Source organism: Ruditapes philippinarum, unplaced genomic scaffold (assembly GCF_026571515.1).
Source record: "Ruditapes philippinarum isolate M1 unplaced genomic scaffold, ASM2657151v2 ctg3188_1_1_1_1, whole genome shotgun sequence".
Taxonomy (NCBI): Eukaryota; Metazoa; Mollusca; class Bivalvia; order Venerida; family Veneridae; genus Ruditapes; species Ruditapes philippinarum.
This window is the reverse complement of record NW_026863678.1, coordinates 205,358-219,920: the sequence shown is the minus strand read 5'-3', so window position 1 is coordinate 219,920 and position 14,563 is coordinate 205,358. Positions and strand designations below refer to the sequence as shown.

At 32.0% G+C, this 14,563-nt stretch overlaps 1 protein-coding gene across 1 annotated transcript; it reads left to right on the top strand.

The window, feature by feature from the left end:
- The first annotated feature begins 279 nt into the window (after nucleotides 1-279).
- On the top strand, nucleotides 280-12,479 carry LOC132722965 (beta-1,3-glucan-binding protein-like). The gene is made up of 12 exons (XM_060707587.1): nucleotides 280-455; nucleotides 2,771-2,848; nucleotides 4,630-4,752; nucleotides 6,390-6,517; nucleotides 6,731-6,805; nucleotides 7,054-7,120; nucleotides 7,362-7,529; nucleotides 7,796-7,873; nucleotides 10,359-10,476; nucleotides 11,138-11,200; nucleotides 11,642-11,765; nucleotides 12,242-12,479. The coding sequence occupies exons 1-12, from the start codon at nucleotides 344-346 to the stop codon at nucleotides 12,443-12,445; spliced, it is 1,338 nt and encodes a 445-aa protein (XP_060563570.1). The 5' UTR covers nucleotides 280-343; the 3' UTR covers nucleotides 12,446-12,479.
- The last annotated feature ends 2,084 nt before the right edge of the window (nucleotides 12,480-14,563 follow it).

Below are 14,563 nucleotides of genomic sequence, written 5' to 3'. Positions count from 1 at the left end.
AATTAAAGACTGTAAAAAACTTTGAGTGTGCTGAAATTCTCAAAGACAATTTCAGTATGTTCTAAAAAATGGCTTAACATTAAAAGTGCATCCCGTCCAGAGGTGACACTAGTACTTTGAAAAAAAAACAACAAAAAACAATACACTAAACTGATGCCATTTTATATGACATGTCCTGATTTATGTAAGAGGAATACGACAAGGCTTGCACAGAACACAGTTTAATGTCATAAGTTGAATAGAGATAAGACTATACAAAATTCATACAATAAGTACAGACATTTCCATTTGAAGTTAGTATCCCGGCTGAACTGATTGCAGTTAGAGTCATCGGATAGAAAGAATGTTTGCCGTTGTTTTGTGTAGCTTGCTGGTAGCGGCCGCTCTCTCGGCTGAAATACCAACACCAAAGTTGAATCACCTGGTGTCAGGAGATGTTGAAATATCTGTGGAAGGTAATAACTGCCGACGCTTAGGAGTTTTAATCAATAGCTCGTTTAGCTTGGTAGAACATACATGATTTGCATAAAATTAAAAGGCAGACAAAGTGATCGCGATCAATTAAACGTGTCAGTGAAAAAGAGAGGTACATAACGAACATTTATACCAGCATATGATGAATTTATAGTTCTAATATAATAATAATTGACAGTGTATATTATAGGCATAGTGTATCGTGGAAATCAAAATTAAGAGTGGTTTTACTATTGAAATAGTGAGGGTAGGTAGTGATATCAATCACGATAAATTATTATAAAGGTCACGATAAAGTACGAATACAAGCCTTATGTTTCGACTCTTAAACTTATAGATTTTTAATTAACTAATTTAGTTTTAATTTAGATAAGTATTTTGAAATGAAAAACTAAAAGTAAAGTTGTAATATTCAAATAGATGGCCGCTTGTAGACAAAAACATGTCACTAAAATTGATTTTATGCTTCAGTGAAAAGAAAAAATAAATAACAGACAACTCGCACGCAATTAACAATTAATATTAATTATACAATATGCAGAATCATACGTAGGTATCGATTATTTTGTAAGTAGATCTTTTACAACAAGCAAGAGAATCAGTTTTCTGTTAAAAAAGTGTAATTTGTAATAAATATATACTACATGTAATCTCCTCATTTTTAGATAAAATCAAACACAGTTATCATAAAACTTAGTTACTGTAAATTGTGCACATATGTAATTTATGTAGAACATTTCTTTCAATAAGAACATGGGTTTTTATACTTTTTTAATTCGAATTGCATAGCCACTTTCCGACATTTAATACTTCTTTTATACGTGGATGTTTAAAAAAAGGTAAATTGGTAACATGTAAGCCGGCAGCACACGTTAAACAACAGATGATTTGTGCATCCCAACTGACATAGTTATATAAGTGAAAGTCATTTTATATCATAGTGTTTGACTTCTTTGATTCTGATTTTGTATAAATTCATTTCAATTCACTCTTTTTGATAAGCATGCATAAAGGAAAATTATTGAATAAACGGCCATGTATGTCATGGACTTTCCAGTTGTAATATGGTGCAAACCCTATGGACTTTGATTACATTTCGTACAAAATGTGGCAGTTAAAACACCCAAATAGGGTAACAAAACGACGCCGTAACACCTTTTATAGAATATCAGAGGATAAAATCATGTTTTAAGTTTTGAAAATGTGTGTAAATGTATATCTGAAGTTAGTTTTGTGAAACATTGGATGATAGTAACTCTCTTGTAAATACTGCATGTGATGCTATAACATTCTGTAGTTGCGAGGCAGACTCATAACTGGAGTTGTTATTCTGATAAAACAAATCAGAGCTTGATAGATACATTCAAAGGAATTTTGATGAATTTGTACATGGTGTAAGGCTTGTGTTAGATAGATTTTTTTTTCAAATTGACAAGAGTTTCATATTGGTTAAATTATACATGTACAGTACCCACAAAACCGAATCTCGCTAAACCGTAATACAGTACACCGGATATTTTTCAGGGGCCTGAATTTTTCCCTTCTATCTTTATTGTTAAAAAAATCCTCATAAAACCGGAAACTCGGTATTCCGGATATGGGTTAAATTAAACATTGCCATTTTTATGGGTTAGCAATAGTCTGCAATATATATTATGTTATTTTCTACCATCATATAACAATAATTTGTATAGCATCATTGTTTACAATATATTCTTGAGAGTACCACTTTCTCAATTTTTCAATATATCTATACACGTATGACATAAAATCAGCAAGATTACCAATTCTAGCTTTGAAATAATGATAGAGTTAAAGTTAATAATATCTGAGACTATTGTTTGACGTAAATGCTTGTAATCGTTGCAAACATGTATAAATAAATTGATATATTTATAGAGATGAAATCATTGTTATAACATGCTGTTAATCAATCAGTGAAATGAAATAAATAAATAAAAGATAACATAATTATTTACTATTTCTGTATGATAACATGAAAGGTGGTTAACAAGTTAATCATGTTGGTAAACCATGATGTTATATTTTTTAAAGATGACAGAAAAACCTTTTTTCAATTTCAACTAATCTTTTGCGAGGTTTTTTTGTATATCACATCGCAAATCTTAAGAGCTTTCTCATCTATTTCGCTAGGACTTTCGAGAATGCCTTTCAATATTTAGATAATGAAAATAATAGTATATGAGTATCATTATACTAGTTGCTCTTACAGGAACTACTTTAGCTACTATGCCAATACGTTTCTGTGCTGACTTTTTTGTTTTTCTGTTTAAAGGTATACCTGGGATGAAGATTTATGATGTCAAATATCACATAAAAGGACATAAACACCACGGACCATTTCACCAGGGAGGTAAAACTCGTTCATTGCTGTGCCATTGATAATGTTGAATATTATCAACAACAATTGCGTGATTATACATGTGCTAATTCATTTATGTAACATCAGGGGGCAGGGGACATATCCAAAGGATGGCCCCGGTCAATTTTTTTAATAACTCAAATATGGTGTTTGAAGGTACTGGAAACTTACTGATATTTCTCTGTCATTGTAATTCTTTCTTGTTTGTGTGTAGGAAATGAGAAGTATTTTGGGTTTTTACACGAACCTAAGCATTTTGGTAGCTTTGTATGTATTTGTGACTCTCCGAATGGAGGTGAAAAAGTTACAAATCAAGCTTTGACAGTTGGCGCCAAACAAGTAAGAAATTACGGATAAATTTTGTGAAAAAGCTAAACGTATGACAGACACTTTATTGGTCATTTTTGAAAATGCCATTGTTTGCACTGTGTGTTAGTGATATTTTCAAATGAATCGGGAGGATTCTGGAGTATGCTGCACCTTCATGAAGATTGCCCATATTGGTATATTTTAGGTGGGATATTGGCTGAATGGGGGTAAATATAAATTGCTGTCAGTCATTTTTTAAGGAGCAATGCATGTAGACTAATATTTTCTTCATTGTATGTCATATATCATTGATTAATGCTGTGCAACTGGTTATCTGCCTGTGAAACAGATTTTGAAATATTTGTAATTGTGTTTCTGGCCACACTGGAATACAAAATTGTTCATTTTTAGGTCCCCTGCCCTCTCACGCCTCCACTCCAGATTTTTGCTGTTACATGTATGACCAAAACTTGAAAAGTCTTTATTAGTAAAAACAGTTTACAGCTTCAGTGATTAAATCTTTCATCATCAAAAATAGCCGTAAAGTGTCATAATATACAATAATTAATAGCGCTGACTACGTTAGTAATGGGGTACAATTTGGTGAAAAATATAATAAATTATGTCAAAGTTTGCATAAAACATGCACAATAAGGCTAAGATTGTAGAGTTTGAAACATTTTTTAAAAGTGCCAATAGGTTTTTCTTTCGTTCGATTTTACCAAACACATCTTGGGTCAAGGAAAACGAAAAACAAATGATACAAACATGAACAGTTTTGGCAGTTCATTTAGCTAAAAGGTTATGTTTTGATATGCACATATTGAAACTGAAATGAGTTCAACAAAATATCGACGAACAATTTGACTGCCTTCGCCTTAACTTACCCTGCCGTCGTAGTCCGTTTAGCTCAGAATCAAAGTGATGGGCCAGAAAAATCATTTCTGAGTTGTGCTAGAAATTCGAAAATTCTCTTTATAAATCTTTACCCTAATTTTTAACTTCATAGTTTTACATGTATAATAAACATTTGTTAACCAATATTGCTAACAGTTTATTCATAAGAAGGACAATTAAAATGGATTTGGACAAGGCTAGATTTAATTCTTATCAACACCAGCAATGTGCTGACGGGTTTCTCATTTATCTTTCATAACCAAACCATGAACATTATCAACTTTAAGATAAGCGGTTTAAAACCATGATGACTTAACAATAGACTTTGAGATGCTTTTCGCATGTACATATTCAATTAGTCTTCTTTGTCATTTTATAGATAACTCACCAGTTGTAAATTAACTTTTTTTCTTAGTGCTCACATCTTCGTACAGATTATTATATAATATATATAGCTATTTGTTTATCAACTTAGTTAACGCTTTAGAAATGAAAATTTGATAAAAGATAATATAGTAAAGAAAATAGGAAAAAAAAATGATCAGTCTAAAACTTTTGACTTTCAGCCGATGGACGATGGTATCATCGCAATAATGCAGCTGCATACAATGGCAAGGACAAGATAAAGTACACAATTGTTGGAGAGATAGATGGCAAAACTGTTGTCACCAAAGGAAAACTTCATCCACGTAAGGAAATCGATATTGATATACACGTTTTTTTTACTTATATATAATTACACTGTATATACTTGTATATATATAAGACTTTAGTTATGATTCTAATTGTAAAATAAGTAAAATATAAAGTGTCATGTAATTCTACTCAACGAATGACTATGTATAATGTACTGTTAATTACGGAAGCTTATTAGGGCCTCGACTTATCTAAAACATTCACGTCATGTCAACTTGTTTCTTCTCGTTTTGACCAAATACATTCCATGAAGATGTTATGATTAATATTAATACGTAATACATAAAAATATTCTATGAAGACATTAAGATGTATTCGTAATACGTAGAAGTTTTTAATCATTGAAAAAAAACTTTGTTGAATTACGTGAGCTATTTGTCAATGCGAGTAACGTCTTTGAGTCTTACTAAATATTTGAGCAAAGTCGTGAAATCAAGTAGTTTCGACAGGATTTTTGTCGAAGAGACAAAAGCTTCAAGCAAATCGATAAAAATTCAGTTGCAATGCCTAAAAGCTTCTCATATTTGTTAGTAAATTTTATTGAGAAATGCAAAAACATCTTATCAATGCGAATACAAATAAGTTGACTTGGCGCAAAACATCTCACCGACTGTAGGCCCTGATACGCTTCCGTAGTTAATCTCTTATCATGAAATATATGTAACTATGCATAGATGAGACTTTTATAAATAAAGAGATATATCTTTCAACGTGTTTTCGATAATTTTTGCTGAAAGTAAAAGTAATTTCACATCGAACAATTTAGTTTGAAAGGCCTGGCTTAAATACGGAAACTATTTAATTAAAGAATGTGCTACTTTTCTATCTCTTTATGTCAAAATGATTATGGCACTGTACATACAGACACAATCTATGTCGACAAATTTCTCCCGTTTTATTTAAAATGTTTAAGAAATAAAGATTAAGTACGGAAGCGTATCAGGGCCTACAGTCGGTGAGATATTTTGCGCCAAGTCAACTTATTTTTATTCGCATTGATAAGATGTTTTTGCATTTCTCAATAAAATTTACTAACAAATATGAGAAGCTTTTAGGCATTTCAACTGAATTTTTATCGATTTGCTTGAAGCTTTTGTCTCTTCGACAAAAATCCTGTCGAAACTTCTTGATTTCACGACTTTTCTGAAATATTTAGTAAGACGCAAATACGTTACTCGCATTACAAATAGCTCACGTAATTCACCGTTCAACGTTCAAAGTTTTTTTGCAATGATTAAAAACTTCTTCGTATTACGTATAAATCTTAACGTCTTCACGGAATGTTTTATGTATTACGTATTAATCATAACATCTTCGTGGAATTTTTTTGGTCAAAACGAGAGGAAACAAGTTGACATGACGTGAAACCTTTAGATAAGTGGAGGCCCTGATAAGCTTCCGTAATTAAGGAAAGTTATTTTGATATTTTGTTATCTTTTTAACGGATTACACAAGACAAGTTGACTAAGGTCTAATGTCTTTTATCATTTACACATTATTTATAAAACAGTAACTATTTTCCTGCTTCTAGTGCACATATTTTTAACTTTTACGGCTTGCTTATTTGGCGGTTTTATCCCCTTGCTGTATTGGTATCTAAATTATTTGTTTATTCAATGTAATTGTTCAGAGGAAAGAAGCGTTGTCCTTGCTCCACCAAGGGTACTCAGAGCATGTAGAACAGTATTTCGAGATGACTTTAACGGAGCATTTGATCCGTCACATTGGAACTATGAAGTGTCTATGTATGGAGGCTATGTAAGACATACATATTCTAATAACATGAAAACCCTTTTACCCGTAAATATATACCTGTTGAAATAGATTGTTTTGTTTTAACGTAGTTAGTTTGCAAGAGGAGTGTGAAAATAGTGAAAAGAATGAAAAGTATCGTTTAGTTTATTTCTTTATTTTCTCAAAACAAACTTATATTCATTTACTTTCTGACTGGGAGCATTACATAAATTTCAGAACTGGGAAATCCAAGCATACGTTCCAGAGGCCAGAAATATTTTCACTAGAAATGGTCATCTTTTCATCAAACCTGTAAGTTATTCCAAAATCATTATAAAATGATTAATAACAGTTCTCTATTACAAAAATAAAAAACTGTCGTTTTCTTTTTAATAACCTATTTTAAATACTCATTTAATATAATTAACTTTTGGCATATTTCGTCCCTACCCGTGTCGTTTTTGTCAGCAAAATGTTTTACTGACACACGTCATCTTTTCTTATAGTTGTATTAATGATTTTTTGTATTTAATACTTATTTTACTTTTATAATGTTTCAGACACTTACAACAGATCACCCGAACTACTCCGAATCTACACTATCAAACGGTGTCATGGACTTAAAAGGTTAATATTTAGAAGTTTACATCAGTCAAAACTCAATAATCTGTATAAACATAAAGAGATGCTACTTGTCAATTAATCTTTAAAACTAAAAATGTACCATTGAACAACAAGAGCTCTTGTCCACGAAACGCTTTTAAAATGAATATTAGAAATAGATGTGATTAAGCTTATATTTTTTATATATTCAAATATATAATCTTTTAAAATAAATGATACTTTATTTAAAAATATTCATATTCAGCTATGTACGGATACTGTACAAACTCCGACCGCTGGGGCTGTTATAGAGCTGGAAAAGATGGTCTCCTACCACCAGTAATGTCTGGCAAATTAAAATCAAAAAGCACTATCAGATTTGGAGAGGTTACAGTTTGTGCCAGAGTACCAAGGGGAGACTGGATTTGGCCAGGTTATCAGATTTACTTACAATTTTTATAGAACTTGCATTCACTTCATATATATACGTGTAGACAAAAATGGCATTTAGGCCAAATTTACACAAATAAACATTATTGAAAATTAAAAAATATATAAAATAATAATGATATAGGCAATAATAATATTGATAATAAATGATATTTTGTTAAGTTCTGACTTTTTTACATCAAGTAACCGAGATAAAAATCATATGAGAATTTTTGTTCGGTAGAATTTATAAATATATTTCTATTTTAGCCATCTGGATGTTGCCTAGAGACAGTCATTATGGCCAATGGCCTAGGTCTGGAGAAATCGATATAATGGAAAGCAGAGGTAAGCAAATAGGTAGAATATTATTTAATGCATACCGGTATAAATCAGTCGTTACCGTTAGGTTAACCCTTCCTGGAAATTCCACCTGTCATGTGATTTACAGATGAGACGCACTCTTTGAAATGACGTTATGTTATCATATTTTAAAATGAAACTGCTATCTAGGATGACGTCTTTTGCTGTTATAAATTTCATACGCTATTGAAGGTAAATAGATACGGATGAAATTACATTACTTTCCAAGAAAACGTATGATTGATTTAATGAGGTTAACTTTTTGAAATATGATTAGATTTGGTAGAATATGCAAGAAATAAAATCTAACGTGTTTTAGGTTCATATCGAAATATCCGTCCCTTGGGTACCCGCCCATGGACCGTAAATCCGCAAGCCTTGTGAGCGCCCAATGTCCCCTACCGGATTTTCGATCCAAACCGTAACATATGACAGAAATAAGTAATCTTCGGCACCCTGAAAAAAAGGCATCGAAATGAGGAAGTGCATATTGAGAATGGCCCACATATTGGCTATAAACTCGTCCTTTTCTTTTACATTAATTGTTATACATGTAATTGTAACAAGAGCCATGTCAACATGGCCATCCCCCGCCGAATGTGTTTGCTCATTGGAAGAATGTATATGTAGTAGAGCAGAATAATTCCATTTTAAGAGGTCTTTTGGTAATGAAAACTGATGGCTATAGTGATTACAGATTTGAAACCTATGTGAATACTGATGGCTGAAAGTAACAAAGGGCAATAACTGAAAAATAATGCAGGGTAGGTTATCATCCTTGTGTGCTGCATCCCTCCTCAGTAAAATCTATCCACCTATGAAGTTTCAAGTTGATACCTCAAATACTTTTTGAGAAAAAAAATTGAATTGAAAAATTAAGTATGAAAAATAACAAAGGGCAATAACTCAAAAATTATAAAAGGTACAGTTATCATTCTTGTGCAGTGCACACCTCCTGAGTGAGATCTATGCACCAGTGAAGTTTCATTTTGATATCTCAAAGGCTTTTTGAGTTATGCTCTGGACAAAAATTAATTTTGAAAAATAACAAAGGGCAATAACTCAAAAATAATGCAGGGCAGAGTTATCATTCTTTAGCACTGCACTCCTCCTCAATGAGATCCATCCACCTATGAAGTTTCAAGATGATACCTCAAATACTTTTTCAGATAAGCTCTGGACAAAATAGCATGAAAAAAACAACAAAGGGCAATAACTCAAAAATTGTATAGGGAAGAGTTATCATTCTTGCGCACAACATTTCTCCTCAATAAGATCTATCCTTCTATGACATTTCATGTTGATATCTCAAACACTTTTTGAGTTATGCTCCACTCAGGTGAAAAATTAGGTATGAAAAATAACAAAGGGCAATAACTCAAAAATTATGAAAGGAAGAGTTATCATTCTTGTGCACTGCACACCTCCTGAGTGAGATCTATGCACCTATGAAGTTTCATGTTAATATCTCATAGGCTTTTGGAGTTATGCTCTGGACAAAAATCAATTTTGAAAAATAACAAAGGGCAATAACTCAAAAATCAGGCAAGGTAGAGTTATCATTCTTGTGCACTGCACTCCTCCTCAATGAGGTCTATCCACCTATGAAGTTTCAAGTTGATAACTCAAATACTTTTAGAGATATGCTCCGGACAAAAATTTCGGACGGAAGGACGGACGGACGGAGACTATTACTATATCCTCCGCCGAAAATTTTCGGCGGGGGATAATAAGCCTCTAAAATGTATTCTTTCTTGTTTATTTGTGTATGTAGAAATCGTGATTTTTTTTCACGCAAACATTAAAGGTATATCTGGTGAATGATTCTGTAATGAATTAAAACAAAGCAGTAAATGTATTTTCATTACCTTATGGTCGTCTCTGGTAGGATTTGTAACAAAGAATATCTATGTAATTTGATATACACGAAAATTATAAGTCAACTGTTATTTTAGTATGTTTAGCGATGATTTCATGCATGCCAAAATCAGTTTCAATTATTTTTATTCTAGGTATTTTGTAATCATTTAAATCATAACATAAACAATAATTTTACAATACACGGGGGAACATATATAACTTCATACACTTTAGGAAACTCCACTGAGGTCCAAATGTCTAAAGACATAAAAATTGAAAATCCTACTTAGATCAGCAGGGACAATAAAACGAAAAAAAATGTGAAAAACATAGAAAAGATATTTACTCAGAATTTAAGTGGTAGTTGTATTCAGTGCGATTTTTACCGCGAGTCTAGTTAAAAGCGCTAGAACATATACACAGATAACTTTTTTGGAAAAGTTGGAGTGACATAATGATTTGAAAGTTTGAACTAAAAGTCCTTATAATGAATCATTACTACAGTGTTGGTAATTTGAATCTTTTTCACAACTATTGCTATAGTTTTAAATACCTTTATGTTTGGACAAGGTATTTTATTTTGTGAAATATTGTTAAAATCTATCTCTAGGCAATACACAGGCCACTGATGGTAGTGGACACAATCATGGTGTCAATGAAGTTGGAGCAACTATGCACTGGGGACCTGATGCTGGCCAAAATAGATTTACACTTACACATGGAGATATGTATGTACTGGCTTAGTGATTTTTCCAAAATATTTGCTATCTGCTCTTTCAAATTTTTTGATTTTCTTGTTCTTTTAAATTTTACTGTGTTTTGTAGAATGTCAACGACCTTAGTTCAGTGTTTTCTGTTTCTGTCAATTTCGACAGGCTTGATTAATTAAACTTTTTTTTTAAAACCGTTTATCAGATATAAGATCTTTGAAGAAATGCAGAATGATTTGATATGTCTTTTATGCCGAAATATAAGCAATTAAAAAAAAAACATTTATTTTCGTGAGTCTTAAAGTTATGGCTAGGGTTGGTTGCCATCCTTTTGATTTTTTTGTAAGTTTTAAGAAATACATTGACAATCAAATCACGTGATCATTTTTTTCCACTCCTTCAAACTTTTCTTCTTATATCTCCGTATTTTGATTTTAACGTCACCTTCAATTTTCTGTTATGAAAACAATGGTTGACCCATATCATGACTGCTTATGTTTGCAATAATCTAACAGAAATCTGAATATTTGCTCGTTTCCGATATATTCAGCTTAACACACAATTGAACACACCATAGATAGATAGACCTTCACTTGCATTGTAAAATTGAAGGCAATTTAAAACAAATATACTTTGCTCGGTCGCATGCAAGAGTTGAGCTATATACTTCCTATTTCAGTCAAGGAGATTGGAGTCATGCCATTCATTGTTATCATCTTAGTTGGACTGTGGACCATATACGGTAGGATTATTTTTGGCTCTGTTGTTGCAAAATGTACTTCTTACTGTTTTGAACTCTGTTTTTTCTCCTTCCACTATTAATAATTTAAAGTACATAAAAAAGAACAACGAAAAGTTTAAGGAGTGATTAGACTACTATGTTTACTTCGGCAGGCTTGTCAAGCAATATAAGGATTGCTAAGAGACGTAAATCTATCGGGTTTTTTTTTCGCTCTTAGGCTCATATACACCTTATAAAAAGTCAAAATTATTTCGTAAAAGTATTTTGTAGACTTGATCATGGTCGTTAACCAAAAACGGTTGTCCCACTCAGTGTTCTAAAATTGTCACAACAGTTTACAAGTTTATAGGTAAATACAACAACCTACACTAATGTTAAATATTGAATACCTGTATCAAGCCGTTTGAATATTCTTCTATTTTGTTATTCATTTGATTTAAGCGTGACTGTTGATAACCGGGAAATAATGAACATCCCCATTCACCAGAGTTTCTGGCAAAAAGGAGGATTTAGTGGCAGCAATATCTGGGGTAGCGGTACTAAGGCAGCTCCTTTCGATCAACCGGTAATCTAGTAAAATGTACTTTTTTTACTAAACAAAAACCAGTGGAAATTGAAATTTTTCCATGTATAGAGAATAATTAACAAAATGTTCGTTCGATCAATTACACGTTAGTATAACACATAAGATCCAAGTGTGCCACTCATGTTTTGATGATGTTTTTTGCTAGCGAGGCTGATTAGTCAGATAGTTACATGTATGCTTTGTAGTTCAAGTATGTCTTATCAGTTGCTAATTTTAAAGGTTATTGATGCATCATAAATAACCACTGCACACTTGCTCTACCTAGAACGCCTAAAAGTATTTGTTTCACGGATGCTGTGTTGAATTTAATTTACTCTATTTATATTAGTATTACATCCAACGCAATGAAAACAAATATAGTTTTTTTTATAAATTTTTCTTTGTAGTTTGAGCTTGATACATGTAAATACAAATTTTAACAGATGGTTATATGCAAATTTTAATCATAATTTCAGTTCTATTTGATTCTGAATGTTGCTGTTGGTGGTACCAGCGGATTTTTCCCTGATGGATGGACGTACAACTCGCCTAAACCATGGAGGAATGATTCACCGCACGAAAACTCTGACTTTTGGAACGCTAGAAACAATTGGCTTGGTTCTTGGCATGGAGATGATGTTGCCATGGAAATCGATTCTGTTGAGATGAAACAATGTTAATATTGGTTACGTAATAAAACTAACATGAAAATACCGTTGCTGTTTTAATACTGTATAAAGCCAGTTTAGCCCAAGAATCTTTTTTGTATTTATCTTCAAAAAGTTTTTTTTTCTTCTCCGAAATGATACTCATTGGTCATGAACCTGTACAATGGTATCTTCCTGTGTTTTTTTGGCTGTTAGATCAGTGTTTTGTATGGAAGCTCGTATTGAATCAGGATGGAATAAAATCCACTTGTAGAAATTAAAAAATTTGAATCTGGAGAGAAAGGATATTTTTATGCGACCTTAATTACTTCGGTTCTGGAGATAACACTATTTTTTGCGTGTGCAACATGATTTTTTTATTTTGATAATACATTTTTCACATTTCAGCTGGGTTCAGAAAACATTAAATCTTACTAAATTCATTACATTTGACAAGAGCAACATAATGATCTGATTTCGCTTTAAAGATAAAATCATCTACTGTTCTCTTTGAATTGATTAATTTTATTTTGAGATCTTAAGACATGATGTGTAAAAAAACAACTTGCTCGTTTAAGAGTGTGGATTTATCTAAACAAGAATGAGCGGAATATGGAAACCATACGACTGTAGTATTTTGATGTTCTCTTTAGTTTTTATGGTACAAATGGTACTGCATGAACTATCCTTTTGTTTTGTCTAAAACCATTTCTCCTGGTATATTAGATCTAATGAAAATGAAAACATTTTATTCTATCTATGATTCTTTAAACTTTTTTTTCAGTGTCATTAAAGCATTTTAAAGGTCTCTTGGCTTTTACTGATATTTTTTCATTACAACAAATCTATTGAATTATGTAACACAAAACAACGCATGTATTTAACAGTTTTTACATGCATTTTATGCATACACATGATTTTGAAACATGTAGAGTGACTGTTAATGAGTGTTCAAGTTTTGCGAAAGTAACGACTTTGGTGCATAATTCTGATAGAGAACGAGTGTACACTTCTTGTTAAGTAAAATGAGACAAGATTTGATTAATGAACCTCAATTGTTTATCATAACAACAAGGATATAGAGACATTTATTTATTTGTTCACAGATTCTGGTATAATTTGTTGTAGTACAAAATGTTTTTCCACCAAGACAAATATTTGATATTCACAAAGGTATTTAGGTGTATAGACATGAAGACTTATTTTTAATGTGGAAATTGTATGTTTAATGTCACTTACAAAGCTTCAAAGTAGTTTAGCACTAAGAAGTCTTTGTATGATGTAAGTATACACACACGCACATACATATGTCTATATTTATATGAATGAAACTATAAAGTTCAAAACCCTGTTACGACTTCCTTGTTTTATCGGCAATTTTAATCTTCTCATATACCTGTACAAACTGGTATTTTCAAATCCTATGCAACATTTTGTGCATACGAAGGGCACATTTGTGCCAAATTGTGGTTATCTATACACATAACTTGTTGTGTGAACTGTACTTTCTATTCCACTTTTGATGTATCTCGACTAGGTCGTCAACATCTGATAACGATTATGACCCCTGATAAGAAAAAGAGGTTACACAAATAAATTATTCATCAAATGGAATCCTCAAGTAGATGAAAATGTTGCAAGTATCACAATATTGAGATAAAACATGTTGCAAAATGAACGCATTTCTTGCAGGTGCTGTTTAGTTATTTTGTTTTGACTGATCAAGGGGGGAGATTTATTTCTGATAATTTGACCACTATTTGTAACGCAAATGTGCCGAACGTCATTTTTTAACACCAGTTTAGAGTAGGACACGTAGGAATAACCACGAAGGGTGTAAGCCTGAGTGGGGTTTTCTTTTCGCACCAAAACGGGTTTCCCCTTGAAAGAATTTGGTAAGCTTAACTTGTTTAAACGTACATGTCCGACTGGATTGTGTTTGTTTACATCGATGCCTGATAAATGGATCTCCCACCAATGACAGTTTAAATGACCTCATTCTGGCGGCTTAATGATTAAAGATGACGTTTTTTCGCTGCTTATAAACCACAATTTTGTAAAACTGTTGATGATTAAATCTGTGGTGTATGTGAAATGTTATTCTAGCATCATATGAAAAGATAACCTAATAAGAACGGAAAATATCCATTA

Bases quoted from the DNA above. Each gene is read 5' to 3' on its own strand.
- LOC132722965 (XM_060707587.1), top strand. From the start codon at position 344: ATGTTTGCCGTTGTTTTGTGTAGCTTGCTGGTAGCGGCCGCTCTCTCG. The intron at 10,477-11,137 runs GTATGTACTGGC...TTCCTATTTCAG, and splicing joins ACACTTACACATGGAGATAT to TCAAGGAGATTGGAGTCATG. The intron at 11,201-11,641 runs GTAGGATTATTT...ATTTGATTTAAG, and splicing joins TGGACTGTGGACCATATACG to CGTGACTGTTGATAACCGGG.